This window comes from Danio aesculapii, chromosome 21 (genome assembly GCF_903798145.1).
Source record: "Danio aesculapii chromosome 21, fDanAes4.1, whole genome shotgun sequence".
NCBI lineage: Eukaryota > Metazoa > Chordata > Actinopteri > Cypriniformes > Danionidae > Danio > Danio aesculapii.
In genome coordinates this window covers 33,791,978-33,818,335 of record NC_079455.1, presented here as the reverse complement: position 1 = coordinate 33,818,335, position 26,358 = coordinate 33,791,978, and the positions used below count along the sequence as shown (strand labels likewise).

The 26,358-nt window shown below is 36.0% G+C and overlaps 2 protein-coding genes across 2 annotated transcripts; both read left to right on the top strand.

The window, feature by feature from the left end:
- Positions 1–1,432: 1,432 nt before the first annotated feature.
- entpd2b (ectonucleoside triphosphate diphosphohydrolase 2b) lies at positions 1,433–10,954 on the top strand. The gene is given in 11 exon segments (XM_056445685.1): positions 1,433–1,557; positions 3,843–3,960; positions 4,668–4,818; positions 6,017–6,176; positions 6,384–6,547; positions 6,549–6,609; positions 9,317–9,497; positions 9,500–9,585; positions 9,657–9,776; positions 10,378–10,512; positions 10,666–10,954. Coding segments are annotated over 11 exon segments (1,503 nt in total). The 5' UTR covers positions 1,433–1,440; the 3' UTR covers positions 10,876–10,954.
- A 1,537-nt stretch (positions 10,955–12,491) lies between these two features.
- On the top strand, positions 12,492–21,919 carry zmat1 (zinc finger matrin-type 1). The gene is given in 8 exon segments (XM_056447101.1): positions 12,492–12,689; positions 14,154–14,260; positions 14,379–14,465; positions 16,201–16,333; positions 16,408–16,677; positions 16,843–16,933; positions 20,472–21,076; positions 21,079–21,919. Coding segments are annotated over 8 exon segments (1,749 nt in total). The 5' UTR covers positions 12,492–12,562; the 3' UTR covers positions 21,408–21,919.
- The last annotated feature ends 4,439 nt before the right edge of the window (positions 21,920–26,358 follow it).

The following is a 26,358-nucleotide window of genomic DNA, read 5'->3' as shown; positions in this document are numbered from 1 at the left end:
TTAAAAAATACATTACAATAAAGATACAAATTATACCAACTGAAATTTGTTACAAAAGTGCATATTTCCAACAAAATTAGGCTATATGAAGTAGTCAAAAAATTTTCAATGTTTCCTATTTTAGGCTTTTCATCTTTTTTTTTTTTTTTCAGTCTTATTAGGTAACAATCCAAAGTAATTCACTTTGTAAGTCGTTCTTTTAAAAAGATTGTTGTAGCTACTAAATCATTAACAGGAACAGAAATAATTCAATTCAGATGTGCGTTCGAACTGAATAGGCTACCATAAAAGGTGCGAATTCTACAGTTTTGCAACCTTAAAGGGCTCCACAGACTATTCATATAAAATGGTTTACTGTTGCACAAACGTGTGAGTATTCTAGTGACTTTTCCACATGCAACATTATCTATTGTAGATAAACCATTAATGACGAAACTACCGTTTACAAACTACAGTGGCACCACCAGTATTTTGAAGCCATAATATCGCGATACTACCATAGTACCAGTAAACCGTGCAACCCTAATACTGTGAATATTTTTCCGGTGATGGGATGGAATTTAATAACTAAAAAAGTACCAAAAAATACGCATGTCTGGCTTAAATATCTGTATTGTTTGGTAACGGTTTAATAAAAGCAATCGAAGGATACTTAATTCATGTCACGGCCAAACAACATCTTGTGTGTGACATCAGCCAAACTGTAAAATTTCATAGTACAGCATAGTCTCTATTCAGTATTTAATTATATTATATCATTCATTTACTAATTTTCCTTCGACTTAGTCCCTTTATTCATCAGGGGTCACCACAGCTGAATGAACCACCAACTTATCCAGCATATTTTTTACACAGTGGATGCCCTTCCAGCTGCAACCCAGTACTGGGAAACATCTATACACACACATACACTATGGCCAATTTAGTTTATTCAATTCACCTATAGCGCATGTCCTTGGACTGTAGTGGGAAACCGAAGCACCTAAAGGAAACCCATGCAAACAATGGAAGAACATGCAAACTCTACACAGAAATGCCAACTGACCCAGCCAGGACTCGAACCAGCAACCCTCTTGCTATGAGGCGACAGCACTACCCACTCCGCAACCGCACCGCCCATATTATATTTTATTATAATATATTTTATTTTATTTTCAGTTAATATTTCCAGGTATTTCCCATTATTTAACATTATTTATAACAATAAAATATTTGCAACATTAAAAATATAAATCTGTACATGCATTTCAAGGGATTTTTGTTACAATCAGTCGAACTATAAAAAATAAATTGCTCTTTGATGATATGCTGCAGCTACCGTTTTCTATTAGTGGGGTTTTTTTGTACAAGAGAGGTTAATGAATGAAAAAGCGGAGTGGGCGGAAGTTTTCCTTTCTCCTGCGCCATCCGAATTAGAGCAGGCAGACCCCAACTCTACTGATGGATAAACTGTTTGTTAAGTTTGTTGCCTCCGGATCGCTCCTTCTATTCGGAATTGTGTCTATTTTGCTCCTGACTGTATCTGTACATGAAATAAGAGAGCCTGCTCAGTACATGGTAAGTATTACTTTCTTTTTTTCTTTTTGATATGCTCACATTTTAGTCAGTGTATCTTGATTAGTGGAAGGCATAATTGGGCTGTTTTGGTAGAGGAATTGAAATCCTGGAAACAATGTATGATCACAAAATATTTTATAGTAGGCTTAACATTCTGCACGGGTATTTTAATAAACGTAATTTATAATGGTATTTACTGTAACATGTACTGCATATACTTTCATATATATTTTCACATTCACTCATCCCTTAAACTCTTCATATATTTCGCATTTCGAGGTCAATAAACAACAACAGAACTAATAAAAGAATTTGGCAAATTTAGCAAATACAATTTATATTTTGGATAAAAATATATTGGGGAAATTAGCTTTTACAAAATAAAACACAAATAAAGTCCTTTTGTTCCATTTGTGAGCCTTGGTACAAGCTGATCATGAATATGCATGTTTTATTGCAAGGTATTTTAATCCAGTTTAGGGTGCCAACCTAATTTACCTACACATCTTTTGGCAAACATTTTCACTCTGCCTTTATACATGTTTAATATATATTTCTTTAATATTTCAGCAGTAAAATAGAGGTTTTCTTTAAAAATTATTATTTAAAAAGTTATATATAAAAAAAAATTATATTACAAATCAATAAATGAATGAAGGCCACATCTTGAACCACAAGTAAAAATGACCTTTTGTTTTTGCATTATATCCACTAAACTCAAAAAATATTGTTCAAACTACTTCTTCAATTCCAGAGAATTATTTATTTAAATTTTTTTTTTTTTTTTGGTGGGGGGACAACATACTGTAATCACTTTATGTTCAATCCACTTGGATGGGAGATCACATGGGAAAGCTAGGTTGCTGCCGGAAGTGCCATTAGTGAGACCAGCAGGGGGCTCTCAACCTGCGGTCTGTGTGGGTTCTAATGCCCCAGTATTTTGATACTACTCAGTGAGCGCCGTCTTTAGGATGAGACATTAATCTGAGGTCTTGACTCTATGTGGTCATAAATCCCAAGATGTCCTTCAAAAAAAAAAAAAAAAAAGTAGGGGTTTAACCCGCCCTCCTTGCCAAATTTGCCCTCTCTGTCCATCATGGCCTTCTAATCATCCCCATATCATAATTGACTTAATCACGGTCTCCTCGCTACCAACCAGCTGGTGTGTGGTGTGCGGTTTGGTGCAATATGGCTGCCATCGCATCACCCAGGTGGATGATGCTGATGCACACTGATGGTGAATGAGGAGATTCCCCCATAAATGTGTAAAAAGTGTTTTGAGTGTCCAGAAAAGCACTATATAAATGTAAGGAATTGTTATTATTACTTAAATTTGTCATAAGAAATTAACTTAACTTCATGGGCTATGGGCTATGCACGGCAAGTGTATTTACAGCCAATGATAAACTTCTGGTGAAAGCTTAAAATGACTATCTTCAGTTTCATAAGGTTCTTTTTACAGCATTGATGTTGTAATGAAATTAAAACACATTCAGTTAAACAGACTTCAGCATTCATTTAGTTGTGAGATGAAAGACCGTCAGGATCAGCAGGTAAACACATTGGGGTAAAATAAACGGTCATATTTTAAAGATTTGACAGGGGGGAATGGAATTTATTGCAATGCTTCTTGCCTGGTCTGAGACCCACTTTATATTGTATCAGGTAGTGAACATCACTGATTTTTTTAAAGAAAACATGGCAATTTTATAATGGAAAGACAGTTCACCAGAAGAAGTAAGACTGGCTGGCTGAAATTAAATAATCCATCTGCATATACCCCATTGGTTTTCGTTGGGACAACATGAATGAATTGTGTGGAGTCCTGAATTTTTTCAGTGTATATTTGTAGCCATAGAGATGTGAGCCTTCAAAAGGTAAACATGAAGCCATTTTGTTCCTACCATGAAGCCAGAACAAATGTAGGTGCAGACTACTTTGTTATATCAGATTCTTCTGGGAATTTAATCTCCATGAGTGTCATCGAGCAACAGGTACATGCAAACCTCAGGGAGCTGTGGGCAAATAACTGCGCGACACCACACGGAAACACAGCATGTACAGGATCAAAGAAGTTATTGTTCTAGAAATATGTTCATTATCCAAAAAAATGTGATAACACACAGAGGTTTCTGCCAATAAATCCCAGTCAGAACTTTTATGTTTGTTATAATGGGTGTTTTATGATTTTAGCTTTGTTAGAGATATAAAAAAAAAAAAGCATATTATAAAAAAACAAACTGAACATGGAGTTTCACATCTTTTTGTTTTGTCTCTCTTTGCAGTATGGGATTGTGCTGGACGCTGGGTCATCACACACAGCCTTGTACGTCTACAAATGGCCTGCAGACAAGTTAAATGGCACAGGGGTGGTCACCCAACACAGCGAGTGTCATGTAAAAGGTCAGTGGATTTGCTGAATAGCATGAATATTCATGCAGACTAGTGGTAGAGATTTTACAGTAACACTTCACAATTCTGGACAACGTACATGTTTGTTGATGTAACTACTAACAACACATTTCAGTATTTATTCATGTTTGTTAACATAGCTAATGAAAGTACAGTTGTTCATTGTTAGTTCTTGTGTTAAACACAAATAATAATTTGCAAATAATAATGTGCAAGTATTTAACTATGATTAATGAATGCTGTACAAGTATTGTTCATTATTAGATCATGGTGGTAAATACATTAACTAACTTTCAATGCATATCCCGTATTGTAACATGTTACAGTTTTTTCATATAATTAAACAAAATCACAAAATGCAAAATCAAAAAAATACACTAATTTGCATATAAATACTTACTAAAATGTAAAGTTGTTTTTAAAAGGCAGCACTTAAAAAGAAAAGGTATTTTCTTGTATGTGTTTTTAAAGCTAGCTGGACATTTTTGTTTAGCAATTCTTGTTATACAAGTCTCTTCACATTCTATCAGCAAGCAATAATTAAAGGTGTCTAAATATAACTAAATAAATAGTATCATAAACGTGTTTTGTGGACTGCAAATGTTCATCCAATCTTTTGATTTGGTCAGAAAAAAGCATTTGCTTTAAGCATTAATTAAATAAATATGATTATTATTGTTATGTGTTATGTATGATAGGAGGAGGAATATCTGGTTATGCAGGTCAGCGAGGAGCAGCAGGACGCAGCCTGGAGGTGTGCTTGAAGCAGGCCGTGCTGGACATTCCCCCACATAGACATCACCTCACCCCAGTGTACCTCGGAGCTACTGCTGGCATGAGACTTCTGAAGTGAGTGTGTGTGTTCCAATTGTGATATTTGAATGGTTTAAACTACACATTGGGGCAACGCGGTGGCCCAGTAGGTAGTTCTGTGGCTTCACAGTAAGAATGTTACAGGTTCGAACCTCGGCTGGGTCAGTTGGCATTTCTGTGTGGAGTTTGCATGTTCTCCCTGCGTTTGCGTGGGTTTCCTCTGGGTGCTCCAGTTTCCCCCACAAGTCCAAAGACATGTGGTACAGGTGAATTGGGTAAGCTAAATTGTCCGTAGTGTATGTGTGTAAATGAGTGTACAGTATGGGTGTAGGTTGCGGCTGAAAGGGCATTCGCTGCGTAAAACACATATGCTGGATAAGTTCATTCCCCAGACTAATAAAGGGACTAAGCCGAAAAGAAAATGAATGAATGAATAAATAAAACTACACAGCGACCATCATATTGATTTGTGGTAGCCAAAAAATGAATGCTGAAATATTATTCATTTACAGAGAGATTAATATACAGATAAACAAAACCATCTAAAAGCAAAGGTGTCAAAGCCAGCTCCTGGAGGGCCGCAGCTCTGCATATTTTAGTTGCAACCCTAATTAAACACACCTGATCAAACTAATTGAGTCATTCAGGCTTGTTTGAAAGTGTGTTGATTTAGGGTTGGAATTAAGCTGTGCAGTGCTGCAGCCCTCCAGGAACTGGCTTTGACATCTGTAATCTAAAGCGAACATAAAAAAAAGCATTAATTTACATATTATTATTCATTTAGAATATATATATTTTAGGAGTTTTTCACCTTTAATGGGAAAGAACAGTGGAGATTATTGACAGGAAAGTATGAGGAGCAAAGAGAGAGGAAAATGATCAGCAAAGGACTTCGAGACAGGAATCGAACTCTGGTCACTGTAAAGACTGCAGTGTTATGTGTCAATGCACTAACCACTAGGCTATTGGGCCGACTGCATAATATTCTTTAAGATATTTCAGTCCAGTTTTAGATGCAAAGCTTAATTAAGATTTAAAGGGTAAACCTGATTTATTTGCGATATATTTCCGGGCATGTAAAACTCTCACCTTGCATAATTGTTTATTATTGCTTTTAAAATAGTTTGCTAAAATTGCAAATTTTGAAAAATATTTTATTTGGAGTCTCATTTCTGCCAGGATGCCATTTGCCAATGCCCATTGTTTACATTTCTTTGCCTTTTACTTTTTTCAGACTTAGCAATCCTGACAAAGCATCTCAGGTTCTTCAAGAGGTCAACGAAACAATCAAGTCCTTTCCCTTTAGTTTTCGAGGAGCAGTCATTTTAAGTGGTCAAGATGAAGGGGTTTATGGTTGGGTCACTGTGAACTACCTCCTTGAAAACTTTATAAAGGTAGGCTACTTTCAGAATATGTCTGTCTTTTCTTGTAAGTGAAACTGAACAAAGTTATTTATCCTTAAGCATTGTCATTTGTTTTTATCAAAATATTAGGCCAGTGTTTTGATTTGTATTCTCATCAACTGCTAAGTTAAATTTCACAACTCACTGGGCCATCTAGTGGCCATATTCTGTTTCTGTTTGTTCATGTCCACACTGTAGTATGGCTATGTGGGCCGTTGGCTTAACTCCGGGAGAAAAACAGTTGGAGCGCTGGATTTAGGTGGAGCATCCACACAGATCACCTTCGAGACCCCAGAGAGAGTGGAGAGCGAGTTGAACCATATGACCTTACGCCTATATGGACATGAGTATTCCCTCTACACGCAGTTACCTATGTTATGGTAAAGAAGAGGCTCTACGTATGATCCTGGCCTTCTTGATTACAGTATGATATGATCCATCACAAATCAAATGATACCAAAATGTATATACACTCACCAGCCACTTTATTAGGTACACTTAGCTACTATGTCTTTTGCATTCAGAACTGCCCTAATTCTTCTTGATAGACTCTGGACGATTTTGGAAACATTTCTTAGATAGTTTGTTTAATATTAGCATAATAGCATCACTCCGTACATCCATGATGCAAATCTTCACCACATCGCAAAGGTGCTCTGTTGCATTGAGATGTTCAAGAATCCAGTATGAGATTGTTTAAGTGTTTTATTTAGCTGAAATTAGACATCATAAGGTGTGCACAATAGTCAAAGAGATGGACATTTTTAAAGTATGCGTGAAATCAAAATTGACCATGTTTATTTTACTAGTGCACGTTGTTATTTTTTTTTTAGGAGCATAATTAATCTGCGCAAGTTAATCAGCTGAAAAAAAAAGTATGTTTTGGTAATCAATATCTAAACATTCTGCATTTGGATTGGTGGTCCTTCTCTGATGACATTAGTTTGACGTCTTCAGCTACAAAATTATTAACCTTACCCCTCTTATTGTTAGTTTGCTACAAGAGAATGATGTGCAAAAAGCCCTGCCCCTACTCAATATTCTGTTTCAGTTAGAAGTACATCAACATAGTGAAATAAAAGTCTGAGCAACTTTTATTTGACGTGGGCTTTAACAACGCTTCATTGGAACTAGCAGACCCTAAGGCCCAATCCCAATTTTACCCCTTAGACCAGGGGTGTCCAAACTCGGTCCTGGAGGGCCGGTGTCCTGCAGATTTTAGCTCCAACTTGCCTCAACACACCTGCACGGATGTTTCTAGAAAGCCTAGTAAGTGCTTGATTAGCTAGCCCAGGTGTGTCTGATTGGGGTTGGAACTAAACTTTGCAGGACACCGGCCCTCCAGGACCGAGCTTGGACATGCCTGCCTTAGACCTTCCCCTCGTTTTGCGAGTGCATGCCAAGGGGTAGGGTTGTCCCAATTCTCTTTAGCTTGAAGGCGTATGGCTAAAGAGAAGGGGTGAATAGCCCTTCGAACAAAGATTTTTCAGGACCACACTCAAAACCAAGGAGCAAGAAAATTTCCCAGAATACACCTGCCACAACAGCAGGATCTCTGCACCCGGAAGTAAGGAGATGCACAAATGAGTATTTTTGTCATTATTATGATTTTTTTTTTACGATAAACAAACATGTTTTAATATATTCATAACCGCGTTCATGTTTTACCGTCATGCTTTAAAAAAAAAACAAAAAAAAAAAAACAAAAAAAAAAAAAACACCTGTACTCCTGTACAGCAGTTCCACAACATTCTGACATTCGAATACCCTGTCAGAAAAGTCTGGTGGCTGAGAATGAGCTTCTTACAGTGTCTGGTATAATGTTAATGTTGTGTTTGTGTGTTTGCATAGATAAATGTGGCCACTATGTAAATACACAGTACAGTTATGATATTATTGCCACTTTAGATCGTTACGGTAACATAATATATGCCTTCAGTGATTTCCTGAAGATAAATACCAAAAAAATAGCACAACTGTAATAACTACAGCAGTCACGATCATCTGATCTCACATGAAGCAAGAGATCGCGATGACATATGATGACGTGCGCAGGTGCTGTAGTGCTGTCCCAATTCTCAGGGGTCAATTTTGAAGCCCTTCCCCTATACACTCAGCCAAGGGGAAGGGGTAGGGGTACAAAAATAGAATTGGGATTGGGCCTAAGTGTGTCAAAAACTGGTTACACTTTCACCGTCACACTGAAATGTTGATCCATGCTTTCATATATCTGACCCTACCATCTGAACGTCGCAGAAAAAAAATCTAAAAGTATCATGCAGCCCTTTTCTAATCTACTAATGTTCCATTTTGCAGAGACTGCAAAATTTCAGATTTCAGTTCTTAGCTGACAGTGGGATGGATCACCTGTGTCTCTTCTTGTACTGCAGTTCATCTGCTTCAAAATGTGATTTGATGTGCATTCTGCAATGCACTTCTGCAGACTTTGGTTGTGATGAGTGGTGATTTAAGCTACCATTTCCTTTCTATCAGCTTAAACCAATCTGCTTATTCTTGTCAGACCTCTGGCATCAACAAGGCATTTATGCATAACAGAACTGGACATTTAGTCTTTTTCAAACCTTGTTCTGTGAACCCTAAAAACCAGCATTTCTGTAATACTTCTATTAGCTTGTTTGGCACCAACAACCATGCCATGTTCCATCTTTTCTTCTTCTTGCTCAGTTTGATCATACCTACATGCCTAATGCATTGAGTTGCTGGCATGTGGATGGCTTAATGGAAATTTATTAAATGGCATTGTTAAAGGGATAGTCTCCAAAAAATAAAAAATTCTGCCATTTACTCACCCTTCACAATCTATTTGTGTTCGAGTTTTTTTTTTCTATTGAACACAAAAGATGCCCATTGACTTCCATTGTAATGTTTTTTAAACTATGGAAGTCAATGGGTCCCAGCAAATAATATTCTTTAAAATTCCCTCTTTAGTTCAACAAAAGAAACTCGAAGATTTAAAATGACACGAAGGAGAATAAATTATTCAGATATTTTTTTTTTTGTGAACCATCTCTTTAAAAAAAGTGGCTGATGGGTCTTTATAGACTTTTTAAATGTATACATTTTATTTATTATTGGCAAACAACATTTAAGTCTAAAATGTTTCATTTCAGTCACAGGATTATACTGGTAAAATGGACCATCCCTGCTACCCATCTGACTTCATTAATTCCTTCAGACTGAAGGAAGTGTTTGACTCGCCTTGCACAGTGTCATGGAGACCCAAACCTTACAACCCTCATTCTCACATCACAGTGCAAGGCACCGGTGACTACCAAAGCTGCCTTGGCAACACTTCAAAATATTTTCTTTCAAATCCTGCTCTTTTTCTCAGTGTGCCTTTAATGGAGTTTTCCAACCAAACATCAGTGGAGGCTTCATGGTGAGGGGCATACAAATGGCCTTAATGGACTTTAACAGAACACAATTTAACACGATTTCTCTTTCCTTCAGGCCTTCTCTGCATATTTCTTCACTCACAGCTTTCTCCAGCAAAGCACAGGGATGAAGATCAGCACATCTGCACAGCTAGAGGAGGCTACACAAGCTGTGTGTAATATGACCCTAGCAGAGGTTTAATTCATTAATTAATACACTTTCTTATTTATGTTGATTTTATGACATTGGCTTTTGTAATACATCATCTAAAGTCCTGTAAGTTTATACATTCGGTCACACTTTATTTTAACGTATAATTTATGCTATTAATTGGCAACATGGTGACTCAGTGGTTAGCACTGTCATATGTTGGATAAGTTGGCGGTTCATCCCGCTGTAGCAAACCCCATATTAATAATGGGACTAAGCTGGGTTAAGGCTGGAAGGGCATCCACTGTGTAAAACAAATGTCGGAATATATGCCGGTTTATTTCACTGTGACGCCCTCTGAAACTGAGACTAACCCGAAGGAAAATTAATGAATGAATTCATGCTATTATCAAACCATTAAACTTTTACCCCAATAAACTACAAAATTGCTGCTTATTAATATTACATTAGTAATTGGTAGGTATTGGTAGGATTGTGGATGTAGAATAAGATGGTGCAGAATGTGCATTTTAAGTACTGATAAACAGCCTATTCCTTAATAATAAACCTAAGCCACTAGTTAATAGTGAGAATTGGTCCCTATATTAAAGTGTTACTATAAATTTATGTCTTCTGTTTATTACAGATGACCATGAAAGCTCCTGACTTGAAAAAATACTTGAAGGATTATTGTGCAGTTGCGGTGTATATACAAGTACTAATGCTTAGGGGTTATAACTTTGATGAGAATTCTTTCCGAAATATAGCTTTTCAGAAAAAGGTATGTTTTTTCAATATCATCCTCACCACAAAATCCCTTTAACTGCTATGTCATTTTTCCAGTTAAAAAGATAAAATGTAAAACATGTCAATTGTGTTAATTTGCAGAGTGGAAATTAACAAAAACACACTTTCAATCTCTACCATGTGACAGGCAGGTGAGGCGTCTGTTGGCTGGGCTCTGGGTTATATACTCAGTGTGAGCAGTCTTCTTCCAGAAGAATCTGCGGCGATCCGGAAGGGTTTGTGTCCTGCTGCATGGACTGGTTTGATGTTTCTCATATCCATCCTCCTCACTGCCACCTTCTGTTACATGATTCTCCTAGTGATCCAGAGGAGAAAAAGTAAAGGAGACGTCTCATAACACAGTTTCCTAACACATGTCTTATAACATTCCCTATTCAACTTAAGCAATATCTTTTTTTCTTTACATGAATAATCCATTTACATCTCTTATAATATTCTAATTTAACAAATACATTTGTTTTCTGTTTTTGACAAATGGTTATAAACATATGAAATGAAATTTGTGAGAAGAAATGATTAAGTGCTCCAATATCTTAATATGATAATCCTTTGATATGGTTATTCCATGTGATACCATCACAGTATTGTTTTGTGCTAACTTTGTAGTTCATTTTGACAAATTACAGCAAATGTCTTTGTCATCTTGTGTGATACACATATAAACCTTATTCAATGAATTATGCAGGTTTTTTATGAGGATCTCTGATTCACTGTAGTTTTGTGTTTTTTTATTTATTTGCTAGTTTAAATGTGTTCTGTTAATGTAAAATGCATGGCGGATCACCCATTTCTCAGACTGATGGAAAAATATACTGTTACTAATTCACCAACTGAAATGAATTAAAAATCAGGATTACCTATAAACTTATGAACAAAACCAAACATGTGGCATTTTTTTCTTTCTTGTACTTCATTTATTCATCCAATTTCTTTTTGGCTTAGTCTCTTTATTAATCTGGGGTCGCCACAGTGGAATGAACCACCAACTTATCCAGCATGTTTTACGCAACGGATGCCCTTCCAGATGCGACCCATCACCTTGGGAAAGTACTTCATTTAGAAATATTTTATTTGCTGTAAAGGTAGACTAAGGTTTAGCTGCTACTTATGATTCTGACACTGATAGAATCACATTTTACTCCATTGCATTGCTTCATGAGCCAGCAGTTATCTTTGTTAGAAATATGGAGTAAAGCACTAAAACAAATGTGAACTGAACCTTTTCTGTTTTAACTTAGTTTTAATTCTTTTTAATTATATATATTTTTATATATTATATATCACTTTTAATAATTCAGTATTTACATTTGAATGTTTTGATGCTTAGAATCAGTTGTAACGTGCCAAAATATTAGTTTTAGAGTAGTGTTTATCACTAGAGTTTAACATTTGTATTGAAAAAAACAGTGGTCAGATATTAAATATTTAGCGACAACAACCTTACCTCGCTTTTCTCACCGTTTGAAACAAACACGAGCGTAGTCGGTCGTGTACTTTTATACTCTGTACAGCTCCGCCTACTTTGATCCGATTGGTCATCTCATACATGTTGATAATGAGTTATGCTAGAGACTGTCACATGCAGACATAGACTGAGGCAGAACAGCCTACATATCTGAAACGTTGTTATACAGAGCAGCATATCGGTTATTTTGTATTTTATGTGTGTGCCCTAAAAATCTATAGCCCTTACTGCCCTGCTTTGTTAGTAATCATCTTCATTTGTACGTTGTATGCTTTTTTATTTATTGTTTTAATATTTGCGGACTCATTTCATAATACATGGTGAATCATGATCCATTTGGTAAGAAAATATGCTACTTATTTGTTTATTTATTTATGATAATTGCATAACACTACCAGGTGGTGGCAGTAAGCGAGTGCTCAATTCAGTGGGTGGCACGTAAAGAAATGTGACCCTTCTGCGCATGCGCATTTCCCACTATCATATCAGCCATTAATATGTAGAGCTCAGTGGCACATAGACTAATCTGCTTCAATTTGTATTTATATCCAGGTTAAAAATGTCCGAGCTCGAAGCTAGTGTATCGTGTTCTCCGCAGTGTGCGGAAACAGACCATATCAAAAATACAGACGATATAAATCCAGAAATAGTACAAAACACTAACACCAATATTTCTCAGGTTGAAGGTGAGTCTTTCAGTTGAAACCCTTCAAAACTTCAAAATGCAGTCATATGGAGTTTGTTTGCATCGAGTGTTTGTGTCTGAGTTGTTTGAGATGGATTCATGGGTGGTAATAAAGCTTAGCGAGCCAACAAGCTAAGCTAGGCTAAATATTGTTACCCATCGTTCAGCTTAAACAACCACCACAAAAAAATCCCATTTGAAAAGAAACTCTTTCGTTTTTAAGTAGATTTTCATCGCGTATTGAATGAAAAGAACACGATAAGGCACAAAACAAGGGTTTAATGGATCATACAACCGTGTAAATTTATTAACTCGACGCTTAAACTAGTCAGGTAACGTTGGCTAATGTATTTCCAGCCTCGTGATATACTTCGTCGTCATTAATTTGGAAAGTACATCTCCTTTTGTCATTTTATTGCGTTTTAAGTAGTTTATTTGTAATTATTTTTCTATAACTACTCTTATATTAATCATTGGGTTGATATATTTGCTAGTAGTACAAACATACATATAAATTCTAATTTAGTGTTTTTGTTTCACAAAAAATGTGCAATATTTGTGACTGTTGTTTGAAGTGACAGTACAATGACACGTTCATGAACAGCCATACTGAGTGAATTTGATCAGTTTTATGTTTTTGTATATCGTTATATTATGTAAATATATAAAGTTTGACCGATATTTCAATAACCTGACACTATTTTATTTATGAATATCTAATTGTGAACTCTGATTTTATAATCCCCCTCCAAAAAAAGCATGCACAATATCAGAACCATATCATTTTAAATTTTGTATTTTTTTTTTCAAATATCACTTTTAATAATTTGGTATTTACGTTTGAATGTTTTGATGCTTAGAATCAGTTGTAACATGCCAAAATATTAGTTTTAATTTTGTTTTTAATTATATATTTCAAGTTATGTATATCAGTTATATGGCATGGCATTAACAAATAAGTGGATCATTAATTTTATGAAAGATTTTTTAATTGTATTTTAATTCTGACTACCACTAATCGTGCACATCAAAAACCTTACACACTATTATTAGTATGATTTGCCTATACTTTGGCTGTTATGTATTATACACAAGTATAACGAATTTCTTACCAAACTACTTGAAACTACTTTAGTATTGCATTTATTTAGTACTACAATTTATGCACACAAAAAAACAAATCTTTCTGCTTATTCTTAAATTTTTTAATGCACAATTTGGGCAATTATACTTATTTTTCTAATTCATACTGTACAGTAGCTTTCATTTCTCATTATCATCATAACAGTATCATAAATGTCATGCTTCATGAAAATCTGATTTATAAAAAAGTGCTAATGAGATCCCATCCACACAAACCACATCAGTCATTCTACAAATATCCATAATTATGTTAAGACTCTTTCAGGCATAGCTATTTAAATTTGTGTATTTCTTTCACTTTTGCTATTTGATTGTCCTTTAGGGACTCAGATTGATGATGATCTTCTTAAGGGCCTGTTGACAGATAACTTCTGTCATGTGTGTGAAGCATCCCTGATCCACGATTCTCAGAGAGTTTCCCATTACGAGGTTTGTGAATTCGCTTCATGAGTGTTTCAAGATTTTTTTTCATGCAGGCAACAGTCTCAAAAATAATTCCTCAAAAAGGCTACAGTCATATTTAAAACGCTTGTTTCTGTCTATACAGGGGAAAAAGCATGCACAGAGAGTCAGGATGTACCTGAACAAGAAAGATAAAATGAATAAACAGAGACAAGAAAGTGAAGGCCTTTTGGTATGTAATAAATGAATCCTAAATGTACGTTTGAAGCCAAAATGATTAGCCCTCCTGTGAAATTATTGTGTGATTAAATGATATTTAATCGAGAAATTAAATTTTGACAGTATTTTTAGTTTGTTTTCTTCTGGATTTTTTGATTGGGTACAGTCTAGGTAACCTAATTAATCTAGTTAAGCCTTTAAAAATTGAACTTTAGGCTGATTACTAGTATCTTGCAAAATAGCTAGAAAAACATTTTAAACTGTCTTCAAGGCAGAGACAAAAGAAATTAGTTTTATCCTTTAACTCTCCTTTATTCCTCATGCTCTTATTGTTGTATAGATAACTTATAGATATTTTATGTTTTTATTTGAATTTTGTCTGCATATTATTCTTGTATATTAGTTTTTTGTCTGTGTATTATATAATTATATTATATCAAATAGTGGTGTAACGGATCACAAATCTCATGGTTTAGATCACATTACGGTTTTTGAGTCATTCATCGAACCATTTTTCGGATCAGCTAGAAAGGGGAAGAGACAAATGAAATTTGCTTGACACTTTTGGTTTTAACAAACAGAACTTGAACCTGTAATTTTAATGAAAATAAAATGGAGAAATAATCAGATGAATAAAAAAAATAATAAAATATTCTGTACTGTATAAAAATTAATTACTACTACTGTTGCAGATGATGCGAAATATATAAATCTAACATTATAATTTGTGATTATTTTTAGTCTCATTTTCAATAAATGATTCAGTTATTCACTCATAAATCTTCATGTTTCATTGCTAGATGTACCATTTTTGAAGAATTATTCAGTAGCATATTTTTTGATGGCTGGTTGTCACCACCTATTGGTTAAAGAATGCAATTGCTGCCTACAACTTTCATTTTTGAGCGTCGTTAAATACACTTGATGGTGATTTTAATCTTTACCATAAACATCAGTGGTTTTATTTAAACTATACACTGTTATCCCAGTACTTCTGTTTGACTGTTTGTAACTTTATAACTAACTCAAAACACTAAAGACTGAATCTTTTGATATTTGCGTTTTCAGATTTGAATGCAGCGATTTGAAGGATTAATAAACATATACAAATCACCATCATTTATAGTTTATGTTGCGTGGGTGTTGAGATCCCGATCTTTTAATGATTATTCGTGCAGTTACACTGAATGCATTGATTCAGGCTAAACAAGTAGTGAAAGAAAACACCTTTAATAACCTAAAAAAAACACCACATCCCGAATAACCTACCACAACTTCTTCTATTTTACAGGACAGCCTAAATGTTTTCATACATGTGATCTGAATGACGCGAGACAAGATCTCTCTGTGATCGTTACAAATTTAGGATTAATCTACCAGTAAAAAAAAGTGTTAATTTGTGGCCTACGTTTATTCCGAACTGTGGGTTGTGATCTGTACAAATCACGGATCAAGCGTGATCCGTTACACCCCAATATCAAATAGTGCCTTGGAGTGTGTGTGTGTGTTTGATGCATTTTTCTAAGGATATTTAGAAACATCCTGTCTTGTCAAATCTTAAATAAACTAAATTAGTCATTAAAACCATCATGTTAAAAAAACTCCCCTTCATTAAACAATACTTGGTAAATATTTTAAAATATTTTTGAAAAATGTTATATTAATATTATATTCAGAGAGCTAATCATTTTTTATTTCAATTGTATTTGCTACATGTATTTATTGTTTACATATGTTTTTTTTTTCAGATAGGTCTGTCGGCAGAAAAATTCTGTGAGATGTGCAGTATGGTGTTCAGTTCCCCCACTGTGGCAAAGTCACACTATGAGGGCAAAGTTCATGCCAAGAACATGAGAAGAAACAATGTTCCGCCACCTAGAGGTAAGACAGTTCACACTAGAATCTGGTTAAGGACTCTTCACCATTCTTTCATTAACAATCGTTAATATTTTCAGTACTTTCAGCACCTGTCACAGAACCCACAGCTCCTATTGCCATCCCATCTGAGGTTCCTGTGCAGAATCAGGTTACTCAGGAGCAAAAGGACATTTCTGGTTTGGCCGATCAAGGAGTCGACCTTAGTGACCCTAACAAGTACTGTCCACTGTGTAGTGCATCCTTTAACAACCCTTTGGTTGCTCAGCAGCACTACAGTGGCCGAAAGCATCAAAGAAACCAGGCCCGACAGGAGATGCTGGACCAGATGGGGGAGAAGTCAGAACAAGGTAAATGAAGATGCAAAACTACACTGATTTATTTAATTAATTATTATTCATTATATTAAATATTATTCTATGAATTATAGAAAATGTACTGCAGTATTTATTTTTTTATTTAATATTTTAATGTCATTTTTGTACTGCTTTGTTTTTCTGTTTTTTTTTATACAGCGAGCTCTCTGACTTGCCCAATTTGCTGTCTGACACTCAGCTCAATAGAGATGTACCAATCACACATGCAGGGAAACAAACACCTCATTAAGTGAGTGACATCACTGTCTGGTTTTTCATTTAATGGCTTTTTTCATTATTTACATTTTTATTGTAGTGACAACATCTTTACCTGTATAACTGATTTTATGGATGCTTTGGGGGCGGGAGGAAGAGGTTAAATGTTTAAAAAATGTGTAATTTTATGTGCTTTTTTTGCATGGGCTAAGACAGACAAAACCATATTTGATGGCTTTTTGGTTACTGGCGCTAGGATCATTTTTTTGTAATATCTAGGATCTGATTTATTTATGAAATGATCCACTAAGTTGCTGATGTGGCAATAAATAAACAAACATGAATCTCTTTAGATTATAGATAAATATTGTCCGGTAACAAATTTTGCATAAGAATGAGCTTTTTTAAATATTATAAAGTACGAATTAAATTAAGTAAATCTTATTCGTTAAGTCATGAAGTGTCTGGATTTGTTTGGTTTTGTTTGGGGTTTTTTTGGTCAAAATGTAATTGAACCATTTTTGAGTATAGTTCCCAGCAATATTGACCTAGAAAGTCATTTTTCATTTTCCTTATATATAACTATGCTAAGCAAGAAGGTCGCTGGTTCAAGCCTCGGCTGGGTCAGTTGGCATTTCTGTGTGGAGTTTGCATGTTCTCCCTGCGTTCGCATGGGTGTCCTCCGGGTGCTCTGGTTTCCCCCACAGTCCAAAGACATGCGGTGCAGGTGAATTGGGCGGGCTAAACTGTCCGTAGTGTATGAGTGTGAGTGAGTGTGTATGAATGTTTCACAGAGATGGGTTGCAGCTGGAAGGGCATCCGCTGCGTAAAACATGTGCTGGATAAGTTGGTGGTTCATTCCGCTGTGTTATTAAAATGAGCCTTTTTCAAAAATAAAAGGTGGAGTGTTCCTTTAAAGTTAGGCAAAATTATATCTAAGCTAAAACCATTTTAAAATTGGTCAAAGCTCAACAGCAGCTTGTTTTTCTGATGATTGTAGACCTTTTTCTTAGAAAGCTAAATTACCCATTATGCTTTGTGTGTATGCGCAAAGAGGATGCTAAAAACTTCCGGTCGGCAGCTGATGCGTGTAAAGAGTCCCATTCGGACAGCTTTGAAATGATAGTTTTAATCTATTTTACTAGCTTTTAACGGTTTTAAACTAAAACTGTTGTCGATCAGCGCTACCTCCTGGACTGATAATTCAAAAAATGCTATGTAATGGGATGGAAAACAACTGCTGTGAGGCATTTTTCCCATTCTTCTGCCATTTAAATGGATCTTCGTCATCGCTAAAGTCAACATTTTCTCTTTCAAATATATAACCAACCCAAACAAATGTAATTCACCAAAATGTTTGACACACACACACACATGTAGCCTGTGCTGTCCCACTAACATATTAACTAAAAGTGTCACAAAGTGAAAATAAAGTGGCATTTTGAAAAGACAGAAAAACACATATCATGGTAAATACTATACAACACAAACCAAGTAAATGAAACATAACTGCTCTCAATTAGAATCAACACGCAAATCAGCCAGCATATCAGTCACATATTTATATTGGTCATTTTTGGAAATTGCATGGCTTACATACCTGCTAGTTTCATGCTAGTAATATGGTTTGCGCTGTATAATGCAGTGAGGTATTTTTGTGTGTGTGTGTGTGTGTGTGTGTGTGTGTGTGTGTTTGCATTGAAGAGCCGCAGAGTACGTTATAACGGGTCAGGAACACTGATGCTATATTTCAGCATCTGATCAGACGGCAGACACTGAATTCGGAGGGCATTTTTTTCTCACACTTGAATGCATCTGACAGAAGCATAACAGCTTTATCACACGTCTTTCTTTCAAAAAGTTTTGCATCACAAAAACACTCCGTAAGCCACTGAAAACAGTATTGACAACCAGTTGAGAAACACTGCTCTGGCTGATGACAATTCTTAACGGAAGTTCTAAGCACCCTACCGGAAGGCGCTGGTCTATATGGCGCCCTCCATGCAGCAATGAAGTAAAAAGCCTACAGGACAAGGAAATTCAACCTTTTCAGTGAAAGTCAGGGAAAGGTTAAGGAATTTGATATTTGGTTTATAGTGGAAAACCCTGTTAGGCCATATTAAAGAGCCCATATTATGGGTTTTTGAAAATGCCCTTCCATGTAGTGTGTAACACAGCTCTAAGTGAAGTGAAATATCCAGCTAAGGCTTAAATCTGTAAGTGTACAGTGTTTAAAACTATTGATTCATCTATAAAAGAGTCGACTCATAGTGCTTCAAACGAGTCGTCTTCATAACGAGTCATTAGGTGTTTCGCGATGACGCAGCCACGAAACACAAGCCTCGCCAGTAGTTACGCGCGCAAACCAGGCCCACTAACACAGAAAAAACACTAGACACACACACACACACAGACGCCGCCGGTCGAATGAAGTCACGCTGTGCTCAGATGGATAATATTGACAGTCTCTACCCAAAGATGAGTTGTTAACCTGGTACAGTACACGCGGTTACTCTTTATATTCTCTTATCACATGTAAGCCACGTTAAAAACGCGACGCGTGCCGCTTTGTTTACGGATTTAACGTTAAAGGCTTTTGTGAGCTCGCGTTCCACTGCCGTTTGTCGTTGCTATGGCGATCGATCATAAGCTAGGAGACTCGTGTCACTTTCCCTAGTTCTTCTGAGGAGCATTGTGTGTGTGTGTGTGTGTGTGTGTGTGTGTGTGTGTGTGAGAGAGAGAGAGAGAGAGAGAGAGAGAGAGAGACTCGCGTCGCTTTCCCTAGTTCTTCTGAGGAGCGTTGTGTGTGTGTGTGTGTGTGTGTGTGTGAGAGAGAGAGAGAGAGAGAGAGAGAGACTCGCGTCGCTTTCCCTAGTTCTTCTGAGGAGCGTTGTGTGTGTGTGTGTGTGTGAGAGAGAGAGAGAGAGACTCGCGTCGCTTTCCCTAGTTTTTCTGAGGAGCGTTTTGTGTGTGTGTGTGTGTGTGTGTGTGTGTGAGAGAGAGAGAGAGAGAGAGACTCGCGTCGCTTTCCCTAGTTCTTCTGAGGAGCGTTGTGTGTGTGTGTGTGTGAGAGAGGGAGAGGGAGAGAGAGAGACTCGCGTCGATCTCCCCAGTTCTTCTGAGGAGGGTTGTGTGTGTGTGTGAAAAAAGCCTTACACTATGAAGCGTGTGTGCACTGTGACTACTTTTATATAGTTAATTAGCAGCTGGGCATTTCACTCTGTCTCGCGCTGAAGCCTGTCACTGTCGACCAATCGCAGCAGGCTGTCATCGGTCCAATCAGCGCAGATTAGCTTCGCGCTGAGGAGGGGGTTGGGAACAAATGAATCGCTGAACGATTCATATAGGAGTCGTTGGGATAATTAGGTAAAAATAAATGCAGATTATAAGACCATAAAAGTGTTTTATGACCTTGCATGCATATTAGACTGTTGTTGGAGACCCCTACAACCTAAATATGACCCTATTTCATGTATAATATGGGCTCTTTAATATATCACAAGTTTACATGCAATTTTTTTTAAATCAACCACTTAAATAAGTGAAATTCACTCTTTTGTCTTTCCCCTTAGAGAGAAGAAAGTTATTGACCTGTGCAAGTCCCAGAAGAAAGTGTACAACTCCTTCCAGGACGAGCTGGCTGACTACATTCAGGTGCAGAAAGCCCGTGGACTGGATCCCAAAGCAGGACAGGGCCCCGCAGGTCATGCAAGCAAGGCTGAGGAGGATGAGAGTCCAACAGAAGACCCACAGACAGCAGAAGAAAACCCTCATCCTCCTCCTAGTCACATAATACCACGGTTTCCACCCCCAGCTTTCCCTCGACCCCACTGGCGTCCACCATTTCAATCCGAGATCAGTCTGTTTGGCTTTGGGATGAGAGGCCCTGTCCCGAGCTATCCTCCAGGATACATGCTCCCCCATTCTCATCCTCCTCTCATAACAGCTCAGCAGTATAAAAGAGGAAGAAGCCCGGAGTCTTTTAGCTCCTCTTCTTTCTCCGACGACTCATCATATACCAGCAGCAGTAGCGAAAGCAGCAGCAGTTACGACAGCAGAGAGCGAAGGAGACGCAAGAGGAAGACGAGGAAACAAGGGAAGAGCAGGAGAGAGCAGGAGGAAGGAGGAGATAACGAAAGGAAAAAGAGGCGGAAGGAAGACAGGAGGACAGGAAGTGTTGAAAAGAAGATGATGGACATAAGAAATGCAAGGAGGGAAGACGGAGAAGCTCTAGCGAAGACGAGGAAAGCAGAATTAAACGGAGATCGAGGAAGAGGCACACGGATGAACAGCATGAAAAGAGACGGAAAGAGGAGGAAGTAATGGAGAAACAACAGGTGGAAGTGCAAAGCAAAGAAGAAAGGATCGAGGAACATGTTGAGGAGTCCAAAGATGCCAAGCAGAAACACAAAAAAGAGAAGAAGAAGGGAAAGGAGAAGATCAGTCAGGAAGACAACAGGACAGAGGAGGAAAGGCTTTGGGATGAAACCATTCTTGGTGTTTTTTAGACACTACTCGAGTTCTCGATTATGGTCTGACAGTATTGTTGTAATATAACTACACGGGACCTCTGAAAAAGTGCTGAAATTTCATCACGCATCTCACTATTTATGCTTTCTGGAGAATTCTCAAAGCCTTTTCTTTTATATTAAATCACATCTGCTCACAGTTTCTTTTTAAAGGACTTAAAATAGATTTTTTTTATTATTTAAACCCCTAAATTAATTTAAAATCCAAACTTTCTTTTTTTTTCTATGGAGTGCAAACATAGATATTTTGAAGAATGTTCATGCTGTTCCAAAATCAACTAATGTGATAGTATATGAAAAATAATAGTGAAAATAATAGAGATAATAATACTAAAATAATAGAGATATTATGGGAGGTACATATCAAAATTCAAGGTATTCACCGAAAGCCTGTATATGTCAGTTTTTTCTTGACACATGAAACTCATAATGCTACAGTATTTATTTAAAAAAAACACCTCAATGTCATATGACTTCAAAGTACTTTTTATTGCACATATGAACTACAAGGTACTTTTAAGATGCTTGTCATCATTTCACATTGTGGAAAAGAGCAGCCTGAACATTGCACTAAATATCTCCTTTTTCTTTCTTCCATAGAAAGTCAGCCATGTGAATTCGTAATGGTACGAGGGTCAGTAAATATAAACAGTTTCATTCTAGGAGGAGCGACTCCTTTAAGTGCTCAGGACTACAATGTATATATGATGTGTGTCTGTAGAGCTGCTGGAGAAACCAGTAGTAACTTTATACTTTGTGGTTTGATGCAAAAAACACTACATTAGCCATCCGCTCATGTACATGTAGATGTATCCTGCAACTGGCTTTCATGCTTTGTTCAAATAAACTGTTTGTGCCATCATAGATTTAGTATTTATTTATTTTCTTAAAAGCTCTAATGCATGAACGTTTCTGTATCATGGCTTTCTTAAAGAGACAGTTCAGTATAAATGCATCTCCAACCTTTTTTTATCATAATTTATTCATATAACAAAATATGTTTACGCTTGTTCGACACACAGACTGTAGTGTACTTTTTTTAATCCAGTACTAAAAGAAATGATCATAAAATGCGCATGAATTAGGGAAACATAACACAAAAGTCTGATAATGTTCAGAAATGATCTAATACTTAATATTTCCTACTCGTTTAGTGGTGCATATTGTGTAATGTGCGTTGTATATGGATACCATGACTAGCTAAAAGTGATAGTTCACTCAAAACTGAAAATCTGTCATTTACTTGTCCTTGTTTGTGCTTCATTTATCTGTTGAACACAACAGAAGATATTTGAAAGAACACTGGAAACCTGTAACCATTGACTTCCATAGTATTTGTTTTTTCCTATACATGGTTTTTCCTAGCTTTCCTCAAAATATCTTCTGTTGTGTTAAACAGAATTAAAAAAACAAAACAAACCTCAAATGTTTGGAACCACTTAAGAGCAAATAAAGAGTCATTTTTCATTTTTGAAGCTTCTCTTTAATGGAAGCATTTCCACTTTTAGCCTCAAGGTGGAGCTGATTGACAACTACATATGATTCGATCTGCTAGAAACATCTTTCAGGCCTCATTTTTGTTCAAGAAGTAAATCAATAATGCACAACAAGGTTAAAATGAAGAGTTGTTCAATTAGAAATCAGATCAGCATCCTGAATCATTATCATTTTGCCTGTTTCAGAAGAGCTTCAATTATAGACGTCAATTCTTTCATTGTGTTTGTTAAACTGTGATATCAAATCAGCCTCATTTGATGCGGCATATGCAGGAATAGTTTAGTTTGCAGGTCTAACAGGTGCAGGAGTTAAACGAGGACACAAATGCTACTCTGTTGACCTCTTTCTTGCATAGAGCTTCATTTCCTTTTTTTCAGACAGTTAACACACAAAAAAATGCTGCTCAATTAAAACACCCTCAACTCATGTTTTTTTGTTTTGTTTTGTTCTTTGGGGAAAAAAAGAGAACTGTGGGATTGTGGGAAGCTGAATGTGGATGTGTTTCAAAGGAAACGATACTTGAAAATATATTAGCTCGGGGTTTTTCCATCACACCTCAAATGGGATTCGACATGTATTATATTAACAAACACGTGATTTATCTTTAGAGCATTCTGCGTTCCTCCGATTATTCGCATGATGATGTTGTTTTTATTTATAAATAAGTTGGTATTTATATTCAAAATGTGGAATTTTATATCAGTAAAAGTGCATATTTCACTTAACGTTGGGTCGACTATTGACAAACCCAACTGTTGGGTTAAAAATCATAAATAAAGTGTATTAAAATTAACATTATCCCAACAATAATTGTCCATATTTGACTTAACGTTGGTTTGACTATTGACAAACCCAACTGTTGGGTTAAAAATGGTAAATAAATGTATTAAAAATAAAACTATCCCAACAATGGGCTGTCCATACTTGATTTAACGTTGGTTCGACTATTGACAAACCCAACCATTGGGTTAAAAATGGTAAATAAATGTATTGAAATTAAAATTCTCAACAATGAGTTGTCCATATTTGACTTAACGTTGGTTTGGCTATAGACAAACCCAATCGTTGGGTTAAAAATGGTAATTAAAAAGTATTAAAATTAAAATTATCCCAACAATGGCTTGTCCATATTTGACTTAACATTGAGTTTGGCAACCCAGCATTTGTTTTGTGCGTGTTTTAATTCGATGCAGATTAATAAAGAAAGCTTTATTTATCTTTATTTTAATGTAATAGTTATACTTTATTTTACAGTATGTATGACCTCAATAATAACATGCTTATCTTACAATTAAATAATTATTTTTCATGAACATGGCAGAAATTTTATATTTACATTATAACAGTTTAGCATCTTTCATTTTACTCATAAACGTTGTTATAAATTTATTTCTATAAATTCTTACAGTTTTACCTTTAGTTTCTTAAGTAAATAGTCAAATTAACTAAAAAAGGTTAGGTTTTATACGCTTATGCTAATTTTATTTATTGAAAGTAATCAATCATGACACTCGTGACACATTTTGATCACGTTTTGATGCACCCAGGTCACATTTTTAAAATCACAAATGAGAGTAAAAGTCACTGTAATGAATTTAATAATATAATTTCACAATGCTTTTCTGTCTTTTTTAATATTTAATTAATAAATAAATATTAATAATATATCTAAAATACTACTGGTCAAAATAGTATGTTTCCAAAGTAAGTATTTCCTGCTTACCTTCTAAAAATGCTGGGTTGTTGTACCCCTTTTGCATTAAATATGAACAAATTCAACTATTTGATTAAAAGGTGTAATTGAAAATGAATTAAAAAAAATTTACCCAACGTTGGGTTTGTTCATATTTGGCCCAACATTGGATTACAACAACCCAGAGTCTACCAAAGGGTGAATTAATTTAATCAATGACACAGTAAAAACAGGATAATGCTTTTTTTGAAGAGTCATGTCACACTTATTTTAATTGTACTAATATTTCAAAAATATTTCTGTTTTAACAGGATTTTTAATCAAATAAATGTATTAATTGCATACTATAAAATGAAGTTTTGACCGTTAAATGACATGACGGCAAGTAAATGTTCAGTTTTGCGTCAACTCTCCTTTTGAATTGCATGCATGATAAATTCTACAGTATAATTCAGCCACACTTGATCTTCAAGTACGCTTGTATCAAACTTGTTGGATCTAACACCTGTATTTCTCACGTAGTGTTTGTACATCAAAACTATATGAACTTTTTTCCTAAGCAACCACAGAGTTGAAAGCCCTCCGTCGACACTCATCGCTCTCTCTCTCTCTCCTCTCAAGCCCCCCAGAGATCTCCTGTTTTCAAAGAATCGTGTGGTTCGGCTCCCTGTGTGTCGACCTCCGAGGCGCGTGTGTTTTTCCCACATCCTCCCCTCTTCACGACCCTTTCAGCAGCCCATGAGCCCCTGCAGACCTCCAGAGAGAGACGAGGCCCAACGAACAAACTCAAGACTCCTACACAGCAGCTTCAGCTTCCCGAGGCCCACACACTCGGGTTTCATTAGAACGTGCAGTGGAAAACAAGCTTGCTTATTTCGCCTAAATATTGGGTATTGAAAAAATGCGTTGTGATGCAAAAACTGTGAATTTTTTGTGCAGTTTTGTTCTTTTGGTCATTCGTCCTGTAGAAACTGCAATCTATAAAATATGGGTTGTCAACTTAATGTTGGGTCAAATATTGACAACCCCAACCATTGAGTTAAAAATAGTTATTTAAATTGAATTGAAAAACTTGTTCAAACAATGGGTTGACATGCTTGACTTAACATTGGGTCAAACTATTGACAAGCGCAATTGTTGGGTTAAAAATGATCATTAAAATGTATTAAAATTATCCCAACAATGGGTTGTCCATATTTGACTTAACGTTGGGTTGACTATTGACAAACCCAATCGTTGGGTTAAAAATGATAAATAAAATGTAATAAAATTAAAATGATTCTAACAATGGGTTGTCCATATTTGACTTAATGTTGGGTTGACTATTGACAAACCCAACTGTTGGGTTAAAAATGATAATTAAAATGTATTATAATTAATCCAACAATGAGTAGTCCATATTTGACTGAACGTTGGGTCAACTATTGACAAACCCAACTGTTGGGTTAAAATGGTATATAAAATGTAATAAAATTAAAATGATCCTAGCAATGGGTCATCCATATTTGACTTAACGTTGGGTCAACTATTGAAAAACCCACGCTTTGGGTTAAAAATGGTAATTAAAATGTTTTAAAATTACAACGGGTTGTCCATACGGGTTGTCCATACTTGTCCAAACGTTGGGTCGACTATTGACAAATCCAATCATTGTGTTAAAAATGGTAATTAAAATGTATTCAAATTAATCCAACAATGAGTAGTCAATATTTGACTTAACGTTGGGTCGACTACTGACAA